We start from the raw sequence: 18,754 nt of genomic DNA on the forward strand, positions 1-18,754 counted from the left end.
TTTTGATCAAGTGATTGACCAAAATTACTTCAAAAAATTGCTTAGTAATTTGATAATTCTAAAATCATTTTTTAAATCCAGCATTAATCATTAAAAGTCACTCTCATTTTTTTGAAGTGGATTGTGAGATTACTTTATGTGTGAATTTTAGAGAGCTTGAAAATTTGGTCTTTAAATGAATGTCATTAGTACAATTATAAATAGTATCCCATTTATAACCTAAAAGATATGGCGCCCAATGGTTCCACCTTATTGCGATGGCTCAACGTCAGTTCAATTGCCAATTCTTGATCGTTGAGATTTATGGGCAATTTGGATGTTTTTTAGGTCTGAAACTCTCTTTTTTTCCCTATCAAAAAAACAAATCTCTAGGTCTAGTTCCTATATCTTGTCTCCAACTAATCACTTGAGATGTAGTTGTCCTTTTGTATCGGTAGTACTTGGCAGAGAGGATAATGTCTTTCATTAACAATATTCGAAAGGTTTTTCTTGTGGTTCTTTTTTCCACGTCCTGAACTCCTCGTCATCCTCTTCTTCTTCTCCACCCCCGTTGACCCTTTGGTTCACCTTGCTTTGGAAGATTAAAATTCCTAAGAAGATTAAGTTCTTTGGGTGGCAAGTCTTACTTGGAAAAGTTAATACTTTGGATCGGATCCAGAGGATGTCCTCCCTTTGTTTGGGCACGCAGTGGTGTGTTCTGTGTAGGAATGCTTCGGAGGATCTTTAGCATTTGTTGTGGTCTTGTTAGTTCGCGCAGGAGATATGGCTTTGTTTCTTTAGATGTTTTGGAATTGTTTGGGCCATTTTCAGAGATTGTAGGGCGATGATGGAGGAAGTGTTGTTATTCACCCCGTTTCGTGACAAAGGGCGTTTTCTTTGGCAAGCGGGTTTTCTGGCTACTCTTTGGGGTATTTATTTGGCAAGAGAAATAATAGAATTTTTAAGGGGTGCAGAGATCTGTGAATTATGTGTGGGACCTCATTAGATTTAACACTTCTCTATGGGGATCGGTTGTCATTATTTTTTATTCTTTTTGTAGTTTTTTTTCATTTATCTCAATTAAAGTGCAGTTTCTTAAAATTAAAAAAAAATGTCTTTCATATTTCCAACTTTTTTTTACCTAAGAACATTTTTTTACCTAAGAATAAGCGAATTGAAAATTTCACTTCGAATTCAAGTTAGATATCTATTATGTAAATATATATAAATGTGAACTGTCGGTATGTCTACTAATCTTCAATTTCTCTTTCTGAGTTGTATTTTCCAGGTCAATGGAATAAATCGGTCTGGTTTTCCGTTCTCAAACATCACATTATATTCCTTGGTTCCAAAGTTCTTTTCCGTAAAAAAATTTACTGTTCCTAGGTGAACTATTTTAAACAAGAGACATAAAAATACATATTATACAGCAACACATTGTTCAATTTCAAACTGGAATTGCCTTCTGCAATTCTATCTTCCTTTCCTATTCAAAGGCGATACGTCTTGATCAGGAGGAGACGGAATTCTACTCAGCAGCCATACTAGAACGACCCCGACAAGCGCCCCGGAGAGATGGGCAACATGGTTGACATTCTGCAAGGAATATCCTCCACGAAAGCTTCCTGATAGGGCAGTCGATGCTTGGGCAGCTTCCATGACCTATTATGACCAAAAAAGATTTATGGATAAGTGCATGCCCTTCACGGTTTCACCATTCCTTTCACTCGAACGAATTCGGACATTGAAAAAATTGTTTCTTTCAATTTCTAGGATAATATCAATTCAGTTACTTGTGGTATTCTTATGGTTGATAGAGCAAAAGACTAAAGAGAATCTTGAATATGATATAACGTGCCAAAGACCCGATTCGGGAAGGATGTTTATCGGTTAGAAGCATTTAAAATCATGCACATGGGGATAAAAAGAGAACTTATTACCTTCTCTATAACGAATTGACCAAGTATAAGGACTTCGAGGATCTTCCTCCAATCCCATGACATCTGCCATGAAGGACATTACTTAGCAAAAATACATTAAAATCCTGATGACATGTTGAATCATTGTTTTAGATGGATACCTTTACGAGGACACTTATGGTAAACAACCCAAAAACAGCACCAGAAGCTCCAACCGAAACAGCATTTCTTGGTAAAATTAGCCATGACACAATGTTTGCACCTACACCGGTAAGAATATAGGAGAGCCACAAAGCAAAGTTTCCTTCCTCTTCCTCAACAAGTTTTCCTGTTCATCACAAATAATGGAGCTATTAAATGTCAAAACATTCTGGTTACTTTATGGTTTCCACCTTCTAGAAAGAAAAGTAGAAACCTTAGATATTTGGGAGAAAAATAATATAATATTATTTTCTTTGGTCAGGGGGAAGAAAGCGGCTCTCACCAAATATATACAGGAAAAAAAGATTGCTAGAGAGATGGTTCCTGCAAACATTCATAGAAATAGCAAGTACTGCATCAAACCATATGCTCGTAGAACCAGCAAACGGCATTCTCGTGAGAAGATAAGCAAGCTTCTATATATGTATTTATGTAAACTCCAGTGATCCTTTTAAGTATACGAGAAATCTGAAGTTTGCATGATCTTTGAAAGAGCACAAAAAACTCACCAATTAGCATGACAAAATGTTGCTGTAAAAAACTGATACCAAGCAGGACGATTGTGGTACAGGTACAGGGCTCCTATACCACGAACCTATGGAAAAGATAACTCAGTCATTGTCCTCATTCTTTTCAATCTTACAAGTTAAAATTGATGATGAAACACAATGAATGATGGAAATTGTTTCTTGGGGTCTTTTTAATTTTAAAGTGAATTGGTTCCTTTTTTTGTCATTTAGTTAGATGGTCACTGGTTACTCTTCCATCGGATAGTGGTCGTTTGGTATAGACAACTTGGTATTTAGGAACAAAGCTCTGGTGTGCAAGACATGTGGGATGAGGTGAAGAGATTGGAATCCGACTCTTAGAATGAATCTACAGGAAAATTGAATCTTTGGCTATTTTGTTGGCTAAGTCGACTGCTACAGATCTTGATTCTAGGGACCACAAGAGGATTTGGTCTTCGGAAGTTTCAAGAGAGATCTCTAGAACATCCCACTTTGTTCACCTTGTGAGGGCTCAAAAAATTCTTCTCAACCAGTTAACGACCTGTATTTGGAGGAAAGAATCCCAAGGAAGGTGAGTATTTTCATGTACTTCGTTGGTGGAGAAACTCGACTCCCTTGGTGTGCTGCAGAAAAAAATTTCGAACTCTTTTCTTCTTCCAACTGGTGCATTTTGTGCAAGAATAGTGAGGTAGCCAAAGCCATCTTTTTTGTTCACTGTACTTATGCTTCAAAATCATGGCAGACTCTTTCAGAAGTTTAGTTTTAGTTGGAGTAAGCCATAGACCATCTAAGTATTTATTCAGGATTTTCTGTGTGGCGACGTTTCAGAGAAAAGCTAAGGTATGGTGGGAAAACTGCCGGGATTGGCCTTTGGGAGCTGTGGACGGTGTGCAATTGGAGAACTCTCAATGGCTCTCATTGAGATTTGGAAGACTTCTTTGATTTAGTTTCTTACAATATTTTACTTTAAGATGGTATACTCTCTAGAAAACCCTTTGTAATTACACCCTTTTTTTGTTTATACCAATTGAACCTCCTTTTTGCAATCCTCCTTTTGGTTTCTGGTTTAATGCTTTTTGGATAAAATCTTTTCATATTCTGAAAAGTTTCACTGATCATAATCCGCTTAACAGTGGATTATCCCCTTAAAACCCTATAAACAAACCGCTTTGGCAGATAGCTAATTCACTCACACGGGTGAATGCTGAATAGAACAGAAATCTTTGACCTAAAAAAATATCATCAAACTTCTCAGCAACCAGCCAACTTTCTACCCGAAGACAACAACGAGAGACTTAAACAGTATAAGGGAACACAAAACCCTACCTGAAAAATGTGATCAGCCACATATATTCCAATGTTGAGAAGAATAATCCAGAATATACCGTTCACACGCTTCTCCGGCTTCCGACTCTGCACTGGTTTCCCCAGCTCCAACTGTGATATCAAATCTAACAAACATTTAAAAACAAAATTCTTCTTTATTTTCATTCAATCGCACACATCATCATCACTGAACAAATATATTGCATTGCAAGGTGCAAATAATCGGCAAATACCGCAGAAAAACAACCTGAATCGTTCATTTTGCACATGGAGACGGGTTTCGCGGCTACGGAACGAGCGCGGAGGCGAAGAACATAGGGAAGCCGAGCAACGGAGTGAGACAATGAGAGCGGATGAAATAATAGAGAGGGGAATCTGAGCGAGCTTGAGCTGAAACTGGAGAGACGAGAAATTGAAGCCATGGGAATTCGCTTGCTTAATCCACAAGGTTTCGATAATCGGAATCCATGAAGCTGCGACTGCAATTGCTTCATTCAGTCGGATTCGGAACTTGGTAGTGCGAGAGCAGCTCTGCAAATTCCAGAGAATCCGATAAGCTAGTTCTAGTTCTAGTTGACAAAATTTGGAAGGTTAAAAGGATTCATTTCTGTTTTGGTCCTAAATTTTCAACATTATTACATTTTTGATCTTCAAATATTCATTTTGATTTTTTAAATTGTGAAGTTTGTTCCATTTCGGTCGTTTCTCAAGCATAACAATGCGACGTGGAATATACACTATAAAATTTATGACAGTTTTTTCAGTAGAAATACTTTAATAAGTTGACGTGTGTTTATATTTTCTACTTTTATAGTTAGTGACCGAATAAATAGTTTAGAAAATCCAATTATCAAAATTGAACAAAATTTGTCGAAACGAACATTGATTTACATATATCTTCAACTAAACGGTTGTGAGTTCAATTTTCCACCCCGATATGTTGTGTTCAAAAAAAGAAAAATTGAATAAATTTTAAAGTACACAACAACTCGTACAAACATAACACATATTTTTTTTAAATAAAATTTTTTTCGAGAATTATTCAAAAAAATATATCATTAGCCAAACTATTTATAAGAATAATGGTTAGAAAATGGATATACAACCTATAAAGTGGTATCCAACTAGGATTACTTAAAAGAAAAAATAAAACTATTACATTGTTTTATCTAAATTAGGGTGTTTATATAACAAGTCTAAATATTTGCGTGATTCGTCTAAACTTTTAATTTAATTTAGTTTGAGTGGTTTAGTTTTAATAATATTATTATATTTACATATTAAAATAATAATAATAAGTACTCTATTTATTATTATTGTTTTATTTTTAAATGAATAATATGATAACACTAATAATATTAAGTATATTGATAAGGTTTATAATTTTCGATTATATATAAAATAAATTATATTTTAAATGAACAAAAAAGTTATAGTTAATAATAATTATTATTATTAGTAGAAAGATGATTATTTTTAATTTATATCTCTAATGAATTATATTTATAAATGAAGTCAAAGCGATAGTTCAATAGTAATAGGTATAAATCTACAACAAAGACGTTGACGTTGTGAGTGCTACTTTCAATATTAATAAATACTTTATTCTTTAAAGAAAGGATTGATAGACATTATTTTAAATATTTTGTCGCTGATTATCAGATTTTGTGGCACAAAACAAAACTATATGAGAGGGAAATAACGGTTTACTGTGACATCACGCTTCCGAAATGACGTGTCAGGCGGGAGGGAAACGTATCCGACGTGGCGAAACGTGAATGGACAGAAATCAGCAAAAGACGTGGCTGCGTACCCTACCCATAACACGGTGTATTTTAATTATTTAATTTTCTCGATAAATTTACAAATTTATTTTTCACTAACATAACATCGTCGTTGCCTATAGACCCAATCACAGACAACCGTTCGCATCATTGACAAATATAATCCAATAAGAAATCGACACGTGTCGAAAGAGGCGATCGTCCGTCATGTTCCGATAAAAATTCCAGTCGTCATTGGAGGTCAGACGATATAAAGTAACAGTCCGGTGGATCGTCGTCATTTTTAATTCCTACTTTTACCCTCTCAATCAATTCCACACATTTTTCATTCGTCTAGTTAAACCCTAAATCTGAAAATTTGTGAAAAATCCCTTCTCATTCTTCGGCGAGCTCTCCGATCTGCGTGGTCCAATCCACTCGAAGTCTTCGAGCCGCCGATGATTGGTACGGCCCTCCAATTCAACGGTTTTCTTTGTGCTGTTGAATGAATGTTGATTCCGTTTATAATTTTCTGATTTATTGATGTGATTTGATTCATGCATTTAGTCGAAATTGCGCTGCAAAATGGCGCCATTTTCAGAATTTATGTCGATGTTTAATTTGGCTCAGTATAATTGATGTTTTTACCCCACCAGTTTCTTTTGTGAACCCTCCCATTTTTCCAGCTGCAAGCATCCCTTCTTTTTTCTCCCAAGCTTAGCCACGCGCGATCTTTCTTAACCCTATCTCTCTCTGCCGCAATCACGCCGGCACGCCCCCATCTATCTCCTTCTCTGCACGTCGGCACACCACACTTGTGTTCGTAGCACCCCTCCATCGCTAGCACACAGATCAAAGGTTCTTTTTTTTTTGGGTTCATTTTGGTTTCTTCAATTCGGCAAATCCCACATCAGGGTAAAATTGGGATGAGGGAACTTGATTTTAAAATCCTACCTATTTTGATGAAAATTTTTCTGGGACAAAATGGGATTTCAAATCCTTGCAAATCTGGGATTTCAAACAGAGTAATAGTCGAAAGGGCACGCAACATCGCTCCATTTTCAGAATAAGTTGATGTTGAATTCTGGCTCGGTATAATTGATGTTTTTCATTTTTTGTTCTTAATTTATTTGTGTACGAGTTTGATTGCAGAGGGAGCAATTGCGAGACAATTATCTTAGTTTTCCGGATTGGCAGTGTAGGTGAAAGGTGTTTAATTGAGAATCGCCCAACATGAAGAACGCTGAGCGCATTGCGAATTTTGCTTTAGCGGGTAATTCATTTCTTTCACTGATTTAGAATACAAATAATTTAGGTCGCTGTGCGTTAATCTCGAGATATTTATCCTTCTTTTGCGTTTTGTTGTATATAAACACAACTTAAATTCTTTTAGTGTAGTATGGGGAATTTTAGACAATTCTTAAATTGTTAGATGTCTAGGCACTGGGTACGTTAATCAGATAGCTTATATGTGAATGACCAATTTTCCTTTTTCTCATTGGTCTGTTAAGCACTACCTTGAATCTCCCACAAGTTTCTTAGCTTGGCTTGTTACCTTGCTCTTCATCATATTCTTTTCCACAGTTTCTGTTTGCATGTCACACTATAAAATGATAATTTGGTTCATGGGTTAAATTTGTTGTTCATTAAGTATTTCAGGTAACCTGTCAGTTGATGCTGATCGTAATCTTGGTAGTTATGTGGTGTGATCATAGATTATGATATTGGCTGATTTCCATCTGTAGTTTCTTTGACTCCTTTGCAAGAACTGTATCACTAGATTAATCATGTTCATAAGCTGTTTGTGGTTTTCTTACTGATCAGTTGGTATGATAATTGATGTCTGAAAATTGCATAATTTTTTTATTTTTATTTTTTTATAGGAATCAGCAGCTTGTATTAGAATAACAAAATGTACAAAACGAGGAGATGAAATATCCTTGAGAAGCCAAGGGGATTACAAAAAAGGATCCCAATTGGCATAAATTTGAGAGAATAACAAAATCTGGAAATTGCATAAAATTAAAATCTACAAATGAGAATGTCCAGTATTCTGAATCATAAGACATTTATTGTCCTTAAAAATAATTAGATGTGGGTGTGTGTTTCTTCGGGGAGACTTGAGTAACTCGCTCTGGAAGCATCGCTAAGAATAATACAAACCTTCATTGATCTCGATGTTGATGGGTCTAAATGAATTTGGACTTATTTCTTTCTAATGGAGTTAATGCAAAGATACCTAGTAGAAAGATAAATTTGTGAGAATAATATTTCCATCTTGGTGTCTTCAAAATTTAATTGTTATATATGTCAGTAGTGACAATCCAATATGATATCTTAAGTTCTAGCATGTGGTTAAGCCTAACCCCCTCCAACTTTGATGGTGCAGGGTTGACATTAGCTCCACTTGTTATGAAGGTTGATCCTAATTTGAACGTTGTTTTGACTGCTTGTCTAACTGTTTACGTGGGTTGTTATCGATCTGTGAAACCCACTCCACCTTCAGTAAGTTCAACAGCAAAAAATGCATCAAGAAAATTATGCCAAGTCGTTTACTGCTTCCACTTTCTTCATTCCTTGCACAATTATAATCCAGTTGCTTACAATGTCTTATTATCAAACATGCAGGAGACAATGTCCAGTGAACATGCCATGCGTTTTCCCTTTGTTGGGAGTGCAATGCTTTTATCTCTTTTCTTGCTTTTCAAGTTTCTATCAAAGGACTTGGTTAATGCAGTCTTGACGTGCTACTTTTTTGTGCTTGGGATCCTTGCCCTTTCGTATGTATTGAAATGTGTTTGGTCACAAGCACTTCTTATTATTGCTGATATATTGAATTAGCTGCTCTTAATCCAAAATTTTATTTATGTTTATCCTCTTTCCATTTTGTCTAGAGCCACTCTGTTGCCTGCTATTAAGCGATATCTGCCAGACCATTGGAACCAAGATGCTATTGTATGGCGTTTTCCATATTTCCGTGGTACGTGATTTTCTTTTAGCTTGATGACATTTCCTGGAAAATGAGCTAACTTCCACGTGTTTGGATTTATGAGCGATGATCGTGCTTGTTCTCTGCATAATGTACTTTTTTGGGAATGACCTAGGATCTTTTGTCCACCTTGTTTTTGTTTAAGATTATGATGCAAAGTCTTCCTTGAAGTCTGAATCACCATATTTTTCCTTTAAATTTTCAACTCTAATCTATTTTGAAATGAACCTTGGTCATTAGGTGGTCTGGAGCTCTTTGTTGGCTTTGAAGAACTTAGCATGCCACTTTTCCTAATGAAGAAATTTAAGTTTAATGGTTTTGATAATAGTTTCCCCTATTAATATATCTGTTTGCCAGGGTTTGATAAGGAATCCTCTGTTTTGGAAGTTCATAGGTTGAAACGCCAAATTCTTTTGAAACATGGAATTTGGTTTTTGTTGTTTTGAGATCCATATGATTTTGATTTTCAATCTTGTATGTTTATACCTTTGTTTTCATATTGGAGTCTTCTGCGTCTCTCAAGGTTTCAGATGATTTTAACTGGTTGACATTATTTACTTTTATCATGCAGAATGATATTTTTCCTTTCATTTCTTACACAGCTCTGGAGATCGATTTCACCAGGTCTCAGATTGTTGCAGCAATTCCTGGAACCTTCTTTTGTGCATGGTATGCTATGAAGAAACACTGGCTGGCTAACAATATCTTGGGCCTTGCTTTTTGTATTCAGGTACGATCGTAACTTTTGAAAATAAACCACACTTTTTCTGATGGTCTGAGCAAACTTTTGTTCTTTAATTCCTTATGATATGTGACTGGGAGTTCTTTGTTGACTGAAAAAAATTCGTTGGGTTTAATTTGAGACTTAACCAATCAATTTAATTATAGATAAAACTAACCGTCAGATTCTTGTATGGCTTTCTTTATATCAAATAACATATTTCTGATATTAATTTATATAATGCACATGTTTATATGGTTGAGCACACAAGGAAGCAATTAACTCTATTTTTTCATTTGCAGGGAATTGAAATGCTTTCTCTTGGTTCCTTCAAGACTGGTGCCATACTTTTGGTAAGAATTGGAATATAAGGATTTTATAATGAAAATTAATGATATTACAAAATTAATTGGTTACTGTTGTTGGATATTAGAGCCATTTTTATCACAAGAGGGATTCTTTGACTCTGTAAACCAAGCCTACATTAGTTATTACTTTCCTTAGTCTTTTATCCTTTATTTCAGTAAAAAGCCCTCATGCTGCTTATTTTTTCCTTTGTTTGGTACTCGGGGGCACAACTTGATTACGAGTCCTAACTTCTAAGTAGTGCAAATGTTATTGCCTTTAACCTGTCCAAGTATGAACAAAGACTGATGGTGAACTTGTATGGAGTACTTGAGGTGTTTGATAAAACATGGTACTTGGTATTTGTCCTGCTCTTGACATAGCGAACTTGTATGGGGCTCGGGATTGGATTAGGATTTTACTATGCTGGGATATCTAAATCGTTCCTATGCAATTTCCATGTTTCTTATTTCAATGATGAAAAATTGCTTCACACATAAGTTGCAATTTTCCCCCTAATTAATTTTCCTATTTTTCTAATTTCTCCATAGGCTGGACTGTTTGTATACGATATTTTCTGGGTTTTCTTTACTCCAGTGATGGTTAGTGTTGCGAAATCTTTTGACGCACCTATAAAGGTCTGTACTCTTGCTTAACTTTGAATACTTGTAGTTCCTTCGTATTTTTCTTTCCCATGACATTTGTTGATATTGTCACAGTAAAATGTGATTTGGCCGACTGTCTGAATGTGGTTTTTAAAATTTCTTTGCAGCTTTTGTTCCCCACCGCGGATGCTGCTCGACCATTTTCCATGCTTGGACTTGGTGATATTGTCATTCCTGGTGAGTTTAAATGCAAATTTACACGTTGGATTTGTGGCAGGAAAATTAAATAGAATGTTGTAGTGTGATTAGTGGTGGTGTGCACTGTGCAAAACTGAACCTCTCCCTTCTCCTAGCCAACGGTTCTTTCTTGAAACTACAACCTTTTCACATCGCCTGCTAACTATGCTTTTCATCTTTGTGCCACACTGATTCGAATTTGGATCTACATATGCTGTTTTGTTTATATCACTTGCCATCTGTTCTTTAATGTTAATGTCTCAATATCTAACCTGTTTTGGTTATTGACTCGCATTGACATGACTTTATCAGAGTACACAAAATAGACATAGACACACCAGATTATTATAGTTGGAAAAAGTTACCCTTGCAATAGTGGTCAAGAAAAGAAGAAAAATGTACGATTGATAGTTGGAAAAAGAAAAATATAAAATAAAACCTAAACCTCAGCTTTGTTTATTTTTTTAAGTGCAAGTCACTGTGGCCATGATGCATCTAATGTCGGTGATGGTGGTGCCTTTTTGGAGATCCTTAATGGATGTTCTTATATTGGATGTAATTTTTTGCACACTTCCCTGTTTTGAGCACTAGACCCTGTCTTCCATCGACAAGTGTTACCTCCTATATTTGGTATCTGAAAATGAATCTTGAAGCTGCTTATAGTTAGCATAATTGGATCCTTCTCCTTTTTTTTTTCCCTCCTGCATGACCATCACATAATCATTAGCAGGTTGATGTTTACCACTTATATTTAGATTTCGTGTCTTAATTTTGTAAGCATTTTTATTTATGTACATTGCAATCGTTGGCAAAATTTTATATAATGCTCCCTTTGTTTCTTAATGAAGTATTGATATCGTTTTTCTTCCTCTAGGCATCTTTGTAGCACTGGCTCTTCGATTTGATGCATTGAGGGGAAGAGATGGTCAATATTTTAAGAGTGCTTTTCTGGGATACACAGTTGGTTTGGTCCTCACAATTATAGTCATGAATTGGTTTCAAGCTGCTCAGGTGACGTTGGAATTCTCTCATTCCACTCTTCTGGTTAAATAACACCTTTGATTATAATGATCTCATTAATGTTGCAACTTTACTTTTCTTATAAACATTAACATTTTAGTGGTTGGCTCAAGTCTCGACTACGTATCAAGATGTTGACGACTTTAGTGAAAAAGTGTGGCCTGACCTTTTGCCTGCTTTCTTATTTTTCAGCCTGCACTTTTGTACATTGTGCCTGCTGTTATTGGATTTTTGGCTGCTCATGTCATATGGAATGGGGAAGTGAAACCGGTTTGTTCTAGACTTCTCCATTTTCTATTTTTTACGTTATTGATGCGTTTATTCTCTCCTTTTTACCCAAAAACTCACATTCTTATTATACCTACCCATTTTTTTGCTATCACTTTGGAAGTATTTAGACTAGCTCGTTCGATTACGATTACGATTTTGTTTTTGTTTTTCTGTTTTCTTTTCTTAAGTTAACTTATAAACACTATTTTCACTAAACATTATAGACTAAAGTTGAAATCTTATAGGCTTCTAAGTTGGGTGGTATATTGGTTTTTTTGTTATATTTGCAGTTGTTAGAGTTTGACGAGTCGAAGAGTGGCGTTTCATGTGAAGAAGGAGGAGATGATGACAAAGGAGGGAAGAAGGAATAAATATAAATAATTATGATGTGATGAGCAAACAATGAGAGAGATCATCCCATCCATCCCCACCCCATCATGTAAGCTAAGCCTTTTCTTTTAACATTGGGCTCTAATTTTATATCCTAAACTTCGCCTACAGTTGTAGTGTATCAAACTCAAACACACACAGATTTTGAAATATGAGGTTTAGCTCTCTCCTTTTAGTTTTCCACCTTTTATTGCAACTCTGCCCCCCCACCCATTTTCTTGGGGTTTCTATAGCAAATTTTCAATATTTTATAAAAGCCCCCCTTCTCTTTCCCCTTTCCCGCTTGCCCTTTATCTTGTTTCGACATTTTCTTTAGTATATAACTGACTCGGGATAGATTGCTAATGCTTTTTAATCAGTTGATTTAAGCTTAGATTCATAAGAGTTTGTTACCTTAATTGAATTGAAATGCATATTCTACTTTCGCCTTGATTTGTGATGAATTCTGTTATTTTAAGTTTCATAATTGTTATTTGATAGATGAATAAATATTCTTGATAGGGTTGATTAAATGATTATGTTCGGTTTTCATTAATTCTAATCAACTAAATTATTTTACACAGTTTTAATTGATTAACTAATTTAGTAGCAGCAATCTTTAAAATGATTAATTACTCTTATTGTTTTGACTTTTCTTAAACTTATTTGAAAAAAAAGAAGCACTTTTTAAAAACTCAATTGTGCATGCTCTTTTAGTTTCTCCTTTTTGAAAATTTTAAATGAGAATAAAGATGTGCAATTACTTTTTAGTTCATGCTATTACTCACTTTTGTCTTAAATAACCATCAAATCAAATATGGATATCTCGCATCTATTAAATTATGAAATAAAGTCTCCTTTGTGTGGAAGGGGTTTCTTGAGAAAATGGCAAACATGACATGTGTTTCTCTCGTGAGAAATGCGAGATGAAAAAGGAACTCATATTTTCAATTGGAAAATACAAGTTTGTTTTGTAAATGTAATAATATATTTTAAAGTAGTTATATGTACGGCTATCATTAATGAACTCTATGTCATCGGCCTTTAAATAACTGTGACCATTGCCATCAATTATGATCTATTATTCATTTTGGTGGTCCCTTTTGATAAGGGGAAAGGAAGTCCTTTCAATTTTCACCTTCGTTTTGGATTTGAGAAAACTATCACACATTTATTATTTTTTTCCTTAAAAAAACCCTTGTTTTCTAGTCATTTTTTATCCTCATTTGAAAATGGATCTTATATCGGTTTATAATAGACATAGACCACTTATCTCACTAATAATTTGTTTTAAGATTGAACACATGAATATTTATATTTATATTTTTCTCTCTCCTTCAAGTTACAAAGACAAGTTTAGTAATTTGCCTAAGGTTTTTTTCCCTCCTCTTTTTGCATGTGAGCCTCCAAGAAATTCCAAATTTATTGTTTGCTATCGAAAATAAAAAGCCAAAGTAGAATGATAGCCACACGGATTTTATTTAATAAGCACGTTAAATGTCTGAATCAACCTATTCTATTTTATTCTTTTTTTTCCCCTCCCGACAAGATCCAATAACTTTATTTTGAAACCACTATTAACTATTAAGAGATATTTTTTTAATTGTTTTGTTATTTCTTTAATATGATGTTTAATGGATTCATAAAGTAATCTAAAACTTTTAAGGGTGTTTAGCAGTATTTAAGGGAGATAAGGGACCATTTAAAAGTATCCTTTTTTTAAAAGAAAAATGGAATTGACTAATTTATAATTCTTGAAATTATTAGAAGAGGAATGTTTCCGTGTTTGCATCCCTTCGAGTTATAATCTATTGTCCATTATGGTGGTCCATTTTGGTAAATGTAAACGAAGTTTTCCTCTATTCTAACTCCATATTTACATGACTTTTCTATGGTCTCCTTGGTCTGGGATAAACCTCTCTTTTGATGGGGTTTTTTAGTCATTTTTTACTCTCACTCTTCGAATATAGTTATCGTCTAGTCCGAGGAAACGTGGCCTTTTAGGATACCTGTGCTGATGGTTCGAGCTTTCCGAAAAGGGGCCTTCTTTGCCCTCCACCTAAGCTGTGCAGGAAAGGTCCAAAGCCAATCTTAGGGAATAGTGAAGCTTCATAAGCTCTTTTTGTCCTGGTGCAAGTAGTCTGCATCTTCACAAACATGTCTATTTCACCGAGCCTCTCTCCCAAACAGTGCCCATACCATTATGCCTTTCGTGTAGGTTGAAACTTATCCGATAAAGAATTTTGTTACCTTAGGACCGTTATAGTTACGACTGCCATTTACCATGGCTTTGATTTTGCCGACTCCTCCGTCATCAGGTCACCAACTTCCTTGATTTTCCGGCACTAGGTAGGCATCAGCCGCCCAATATGGTCTTACGACTTTGTGAAGATCCGAGTTTTTGGTAAACATTCACCCGAGCTTGGTCACTGCGACCCCTTTTGCAAGGAGGCACAGATTGTAATGCTCTTAACTTCCTTTTGCTTGGAGTTTATCCTCAAGTGGCATTCAAGAAGCAACTAGTCCCTCGTAGATTTCTATAAGGCCAACTACTACATAATAAGAAAATCCAGAGTCATGAGTAATAGTGAAGCCTAGAGAGGCAGAAACTGTGCTTCGTGGATGAAGCCGAGCCACTAATGGAGTGGGTGGAGCCGTGGAGGAGGCATACTATATGTATAGTAATCGCTGAAATACCAAAAGAAAAGGAACGGAAAAATTCAGTGAACTATTTAAGGTATCAATGTGATTGATCCGATAAGTACAAAGAGCTTTCGGTAGAGTTCTTTAATTCTCGAAATAGCTTGCGGCAACTCCTAACATTAGTATGAGTTCGTTGACTACATGAGTATAATCCTTCTTGACGATGATTTCCACGATAATAAGAAATCGAAATGAATCGTTCTCCCTCTCTTTTTGTACGTGAGCGTGAAATAAATTCGAAATTCATTGTTTCCTGCCCAAAATAAAAGAGTAATAGCCACACGAATTAATTGCTTTGTAAGAATTTTAAAATTAAGTCGTACGTTTTCTGAACAAACTTCTCTACTTTTTTTATTTTTTATTTTTTTATTTTCTTCCTTCCTGCCAAGATCCAACAACTTTCGAGCTCTTCTGTTTGTATGACTACTTTTTTGAATATTTAATGGATTCATAAAATAATCTTAAAACTTTTAATTTAGAGATGGGGCCATTTTAAAAGTATCCTTCTGTCCTTTTTTTTAAACAATTATTATTATTATTATGCCTTTTCTCTTTAATGGATTCATAAAGTAATCTAAAAATAATAAAAATTAAATAGAGAAATTACCACTTTAAAGTATTCTTTATAGAATTGACTAACTCGAGAGGAAAGTTCCCATTTTTGCCTTCATTAATCGCAACCCTACTTGAATCATTTGTTCGAGAATTATTTACATATGTAGTAGGGTCACATCATTGTCTTGTAAAATTAATCGAAATGTAGCGTGAATCGGCCAAAATACTCACGGACTAAAAAAAATCAAATATAGTGGTTATTTTTTTAATACAACCAAATATAGTCAAGAATACAAATAACAACAAACAATCATTATTATTTAGTAATAAATAATTTCGATAAAAAGAATGGACAGAGGGATTGCTTAATATTTCATTCTACACGTTTTGCCGGTCTACGCCAGCTCAGCTGGAAGCTTCCGCTTTTCCAGTGGGTTGGGTATTATGAATTTAGGACCACAGCCTCGTGGACTCTGGTGGGACACTCTTTTTTTAATTATTATTTTAAATATATATATATATATATATATATATATATATATAACTTTTTAGAACCTGACCTCATATATGCTCAATAAATTATAAAATACATGTGTGATACGAAATTGATAAGATTTTAGAGAAAATGACATTATTGGTGGTTTCTTTCTTTTTCTTTTCTTTTTTTTTTTTTTGAGTTGACTGTCATAGGTCTAGTGGCCGTTTTTGTGCATTGTTCAAGCAAATTTTTTCCATCCTTTCAATTTTGTAAATTAGTAGATAATTTTTTTAGTACAATATGTAGGGTGGAAGATCAAACTCACAAACTCTTGGTTGGAGATATATGTCAATCATCCTAAACTACGTTCATTTGACGGATAATTTTTTTTCTTTGGATAGAAATTAATTAATGAATAATTGACACAAAGAGAACATCAAATAAATACTACTATCAAATATTTATAAAAAATAGGAATAAAAAACAGAAACACTAACGGATGGTCATTTATTGTTAAACCAACATTGGTCTTTTCAATTTGACAGTTTTATACCTATTATTATTTTATCTTATTTCTGCATATGGATGCGTGCTATTTTTTGAATCTTTATTCTTTATAGTTACGATATTAGAATATTGAAATTTATTTTCTGATCAAATTGTCTTTTATATACTTTATTCCAAACATTCCCTGGACGATGAAAGTTTTTTCTTTCTAATTTTTTTTTCCTTTTTGAAAAACATGATATTCATTTATCTGCCACTTGATCCACGTATTTGAATAAAACGTCAATTAGGAATATTATAAATTTGTAAAAAAAATTGTTCGCAAATCATCGACTTCAGCTGCTAGGCCTTAGAAATAGAATTTGATTTTCCGTTGACGTGTACAATGGATGCAGTAGAGAAGAGGGAAACAAGTTGTTAGATATCTCGAGGACAAGTTTTATCCTCGTTTAAAGTTTAAATTTCACGTCATACAAATGTAACACGAAAAGGCAAGAGTGATATTAAGATCAATTTCGCCATTACTGTAATTAATCACCCTCCCTCATCTCGGTACACAATTCATTATTATGTTCTAGAATTTACATTTATCACGCTAAGTTAAATGTGCTATTAAAATATTAATGAAAATTTTTAAAAAATTATGTATTGTTTTTCAAATTGGTTAAAGTTTTAAAATAAAACATAAAATTGTTATCCAATAAAGTCTTAGAATATAAAAACACATGCTAGAATAAGTTATACTATAATCCATCTTTAAATCCAAGCAGACATTCTATTAAACAAATGATTTTATTAAAAGAAATATAATTTTAAAATGTTTTTAAAAGTGCCATATATGATGTATACATATATATTAAAAAAAAAGTGCCATATATTTTTTTTTAATATATACAAACACTTTTTTTTTTAGTATACTTCACACAAAAGTACCATCATAATTTTGGACTGAAGCTTGGGTGGGGACCACATCCCCATTAAATTGGAGTTTCCCATTTGCACTAATTGCTTTAACCAATAATTGAACTCCTTGGCCCTGTCTATCTTTTTATTGGCTCTTCCACTTTCTGGCAATAAAAAAAAAAAAAAAAGGAAATAACAGTAAATAATATGAACCTTTTTTTTAAACAAGTAAATAATATGAACTTAACCCTTAAAATAAAATCATTACTCAAATAGTTTTAAAAAGTTAAAATATCTGTATACTTTTTAATTTTGGTCCATGTAATTAATGTTATTTTTATTCTAGTACTTTTAATTTTATCTATTTTAAATTTTTGGTACTTGTACTTATTAAAAAAGTAATCATTTTTATCTATTCTATTTTATTTTTTACCTCGTTGTTTTCCATCATATTTCAACACGACATTATACGTAAGTTTTTCTTGAAATGTAGTCATAACTTTATATTAAAAAATTTTTGTTTTGTATAAAATTTGTGTTAAAATTTTGTAAATAGGTGTTCGAGACGAATTATCACATGTGATGCGTCGAAATCAGAGATCCTCAACGACCGTGATGATAAGAGGAACTAAATTAAATTTTTAGTTTGAACCAGTTACAAGCAGCTCGACAATAGAAGCCAAGCCGAGCTATATCTCACCTTCTGATCAACTTTTGTTAAGTACGAGCGGACCTTAAAGAGCACCTGCATGCGCAAGGGTAACATATATGTTTTTCAACAAGGCACCGCAATTTCTAGTTAGTCAGAGAGCCATTGGAGCGGAAACCATATTGGAAGCTCATCTCTATAAATAGAGATCCCCGCCTCTCACCTAGAGCATGCGAAACAATATTCTCTATCGGGTATTGATCAGACTGTATACTGACTTGAACGTCGGAGTGTTAACTTTATTTTGTAGATCTGATCTCGTACGTCGGTAACTGAATTCTAAACTTCGTGATCAAACATTAAAAAATAAATAACCAATAACCACTTTTAAGAAATACAGAAATAAAAAGAAGGTTTATATGGAAAAAAAATGAAAACTACATCAATCAAAATGAATATTTAAAAAAGAGAGGGATCACTGCTTTGACATTCAAAGAAAATTAAATAATTTGAAAATGAATCCGATGTTTTTCTCGTTTTCAAAATTAAAAAAAAAAAAATCAATTATTGGAGGCGGCATGTTCTTTTAATTTTTTAACTTGTTTTGGATTGATTATTGGAAGCGTGTCGGATGAAAAATTTGATCGACAAAATTTTCTTCAACCACCAAGTCACTGACGTACACGGATGAGTCAGATTTTCGTAA

At 34.0% G+C, this 18,754-nt stretch overlaps 2 protein-coding genes across 5 annotated transcripts; one reads left to right on the top strand and one right to left on the bottom strand.

Annotated features, from left to right (window-relative positions):
• Nucleotides 1-1,230: 1,230 nt before the first annotated feature.
• Nucleotides 1,231-4,558, bottom strand: LOC111012689 (Rhomboid-related intramembrane serine protease family protein). Its single transcript, XM_022286926.2, has 7 exons — nt 4,182-4,558; nt 3,935-4,059; nt 2,609-2,694; nt 2,383-2,423; nt 2,060-2,226; nt 1,920-1,982; nt 1,231-1,641 (listed from the first exon to the last, which is right to left on the bottom strand). The coding sequence occupies exons 1-7, from the start codon at nt 4,426-4,428 to the stop codon at nt 1,453-1,455; spliced, it is 918 nt and encodes a 305-aa protein (XP_022142618.1). The 5' UTR covers nt 4,429-4,558; the 3' UTR covers nt 1,231-1,452.
• A 1,442-nt stretch (nt 4,559-6,000) lies between these two features.
• LOC111006598 (signal peptide peptidase) lies at nt 6,001-12,457 on the top strand. 4 transcript variants are annotated; one of them, XM_088120022.1, is made up of 13 exons: nt 6,002-6,162; nt 6,384-6,555; nt 6,850-6,970; nt 8,087-8,202; nt 8,326-8,477; nt 8,592-8,677; nt 9,289-9,416; nt 9,710-9,760; nt 10,304-10,390; nt 10,525-10,594; nt 11,469-11,605; nt 11,807-11,884; nt 12,175-12,457. In XM_088120022.1, the coding sequence occupies exons 3-13, from the start codon at nt 6,931-6,933 to the stop codon at nt 12,253-12,255; spliced, it is 1,026 nt and encodes a 341-aa protein (XP_087976148.1). In that variant the 5' UTR covers nt 6,002-6,162; nt 6,384-6,555; nt 6,850-6,930; the 3' UTR covers nt 12,256-12,457. The 4 variants fall into 4 exon arrangements, with proteins under 4 accessions (XP_022134323.1, XP_022134331.1, XP_087976148.1 ...); XM_022278631.2 differs by lacking the exon at nt 6,384-6,555 and having other exon boundaries at nt 6,001-6,162; nt 6,895-6,970; XM_022278639.2 differs by lacking the exon at nt 6,384-6,555 and having other exon boundaries at nt 6,001-6,162; nt 6,900-6,970.
• The last annotated feature ends 6,297 nt before the right edge of the window (nt 12,458-18,754 follow it).

The sequence above is a fragment of the Momordica charantia genome, assembly GCF_013281855.1.
Source record: "Momordica charantia cultivar OHB3-1 chromosome 11 unlocalized genomic scaffold, Mcharantia_2.0 BLBB01000011.1, whole genome shotgun sequence".
In the NCBI taxonomy this organism is placed as follows: Eukaryota; Viridiplantae; Streptophyta; class Magnoliopsida; order Cucurbitales; family Cucurbitaceae; genus Momordica; species Momordica charantia.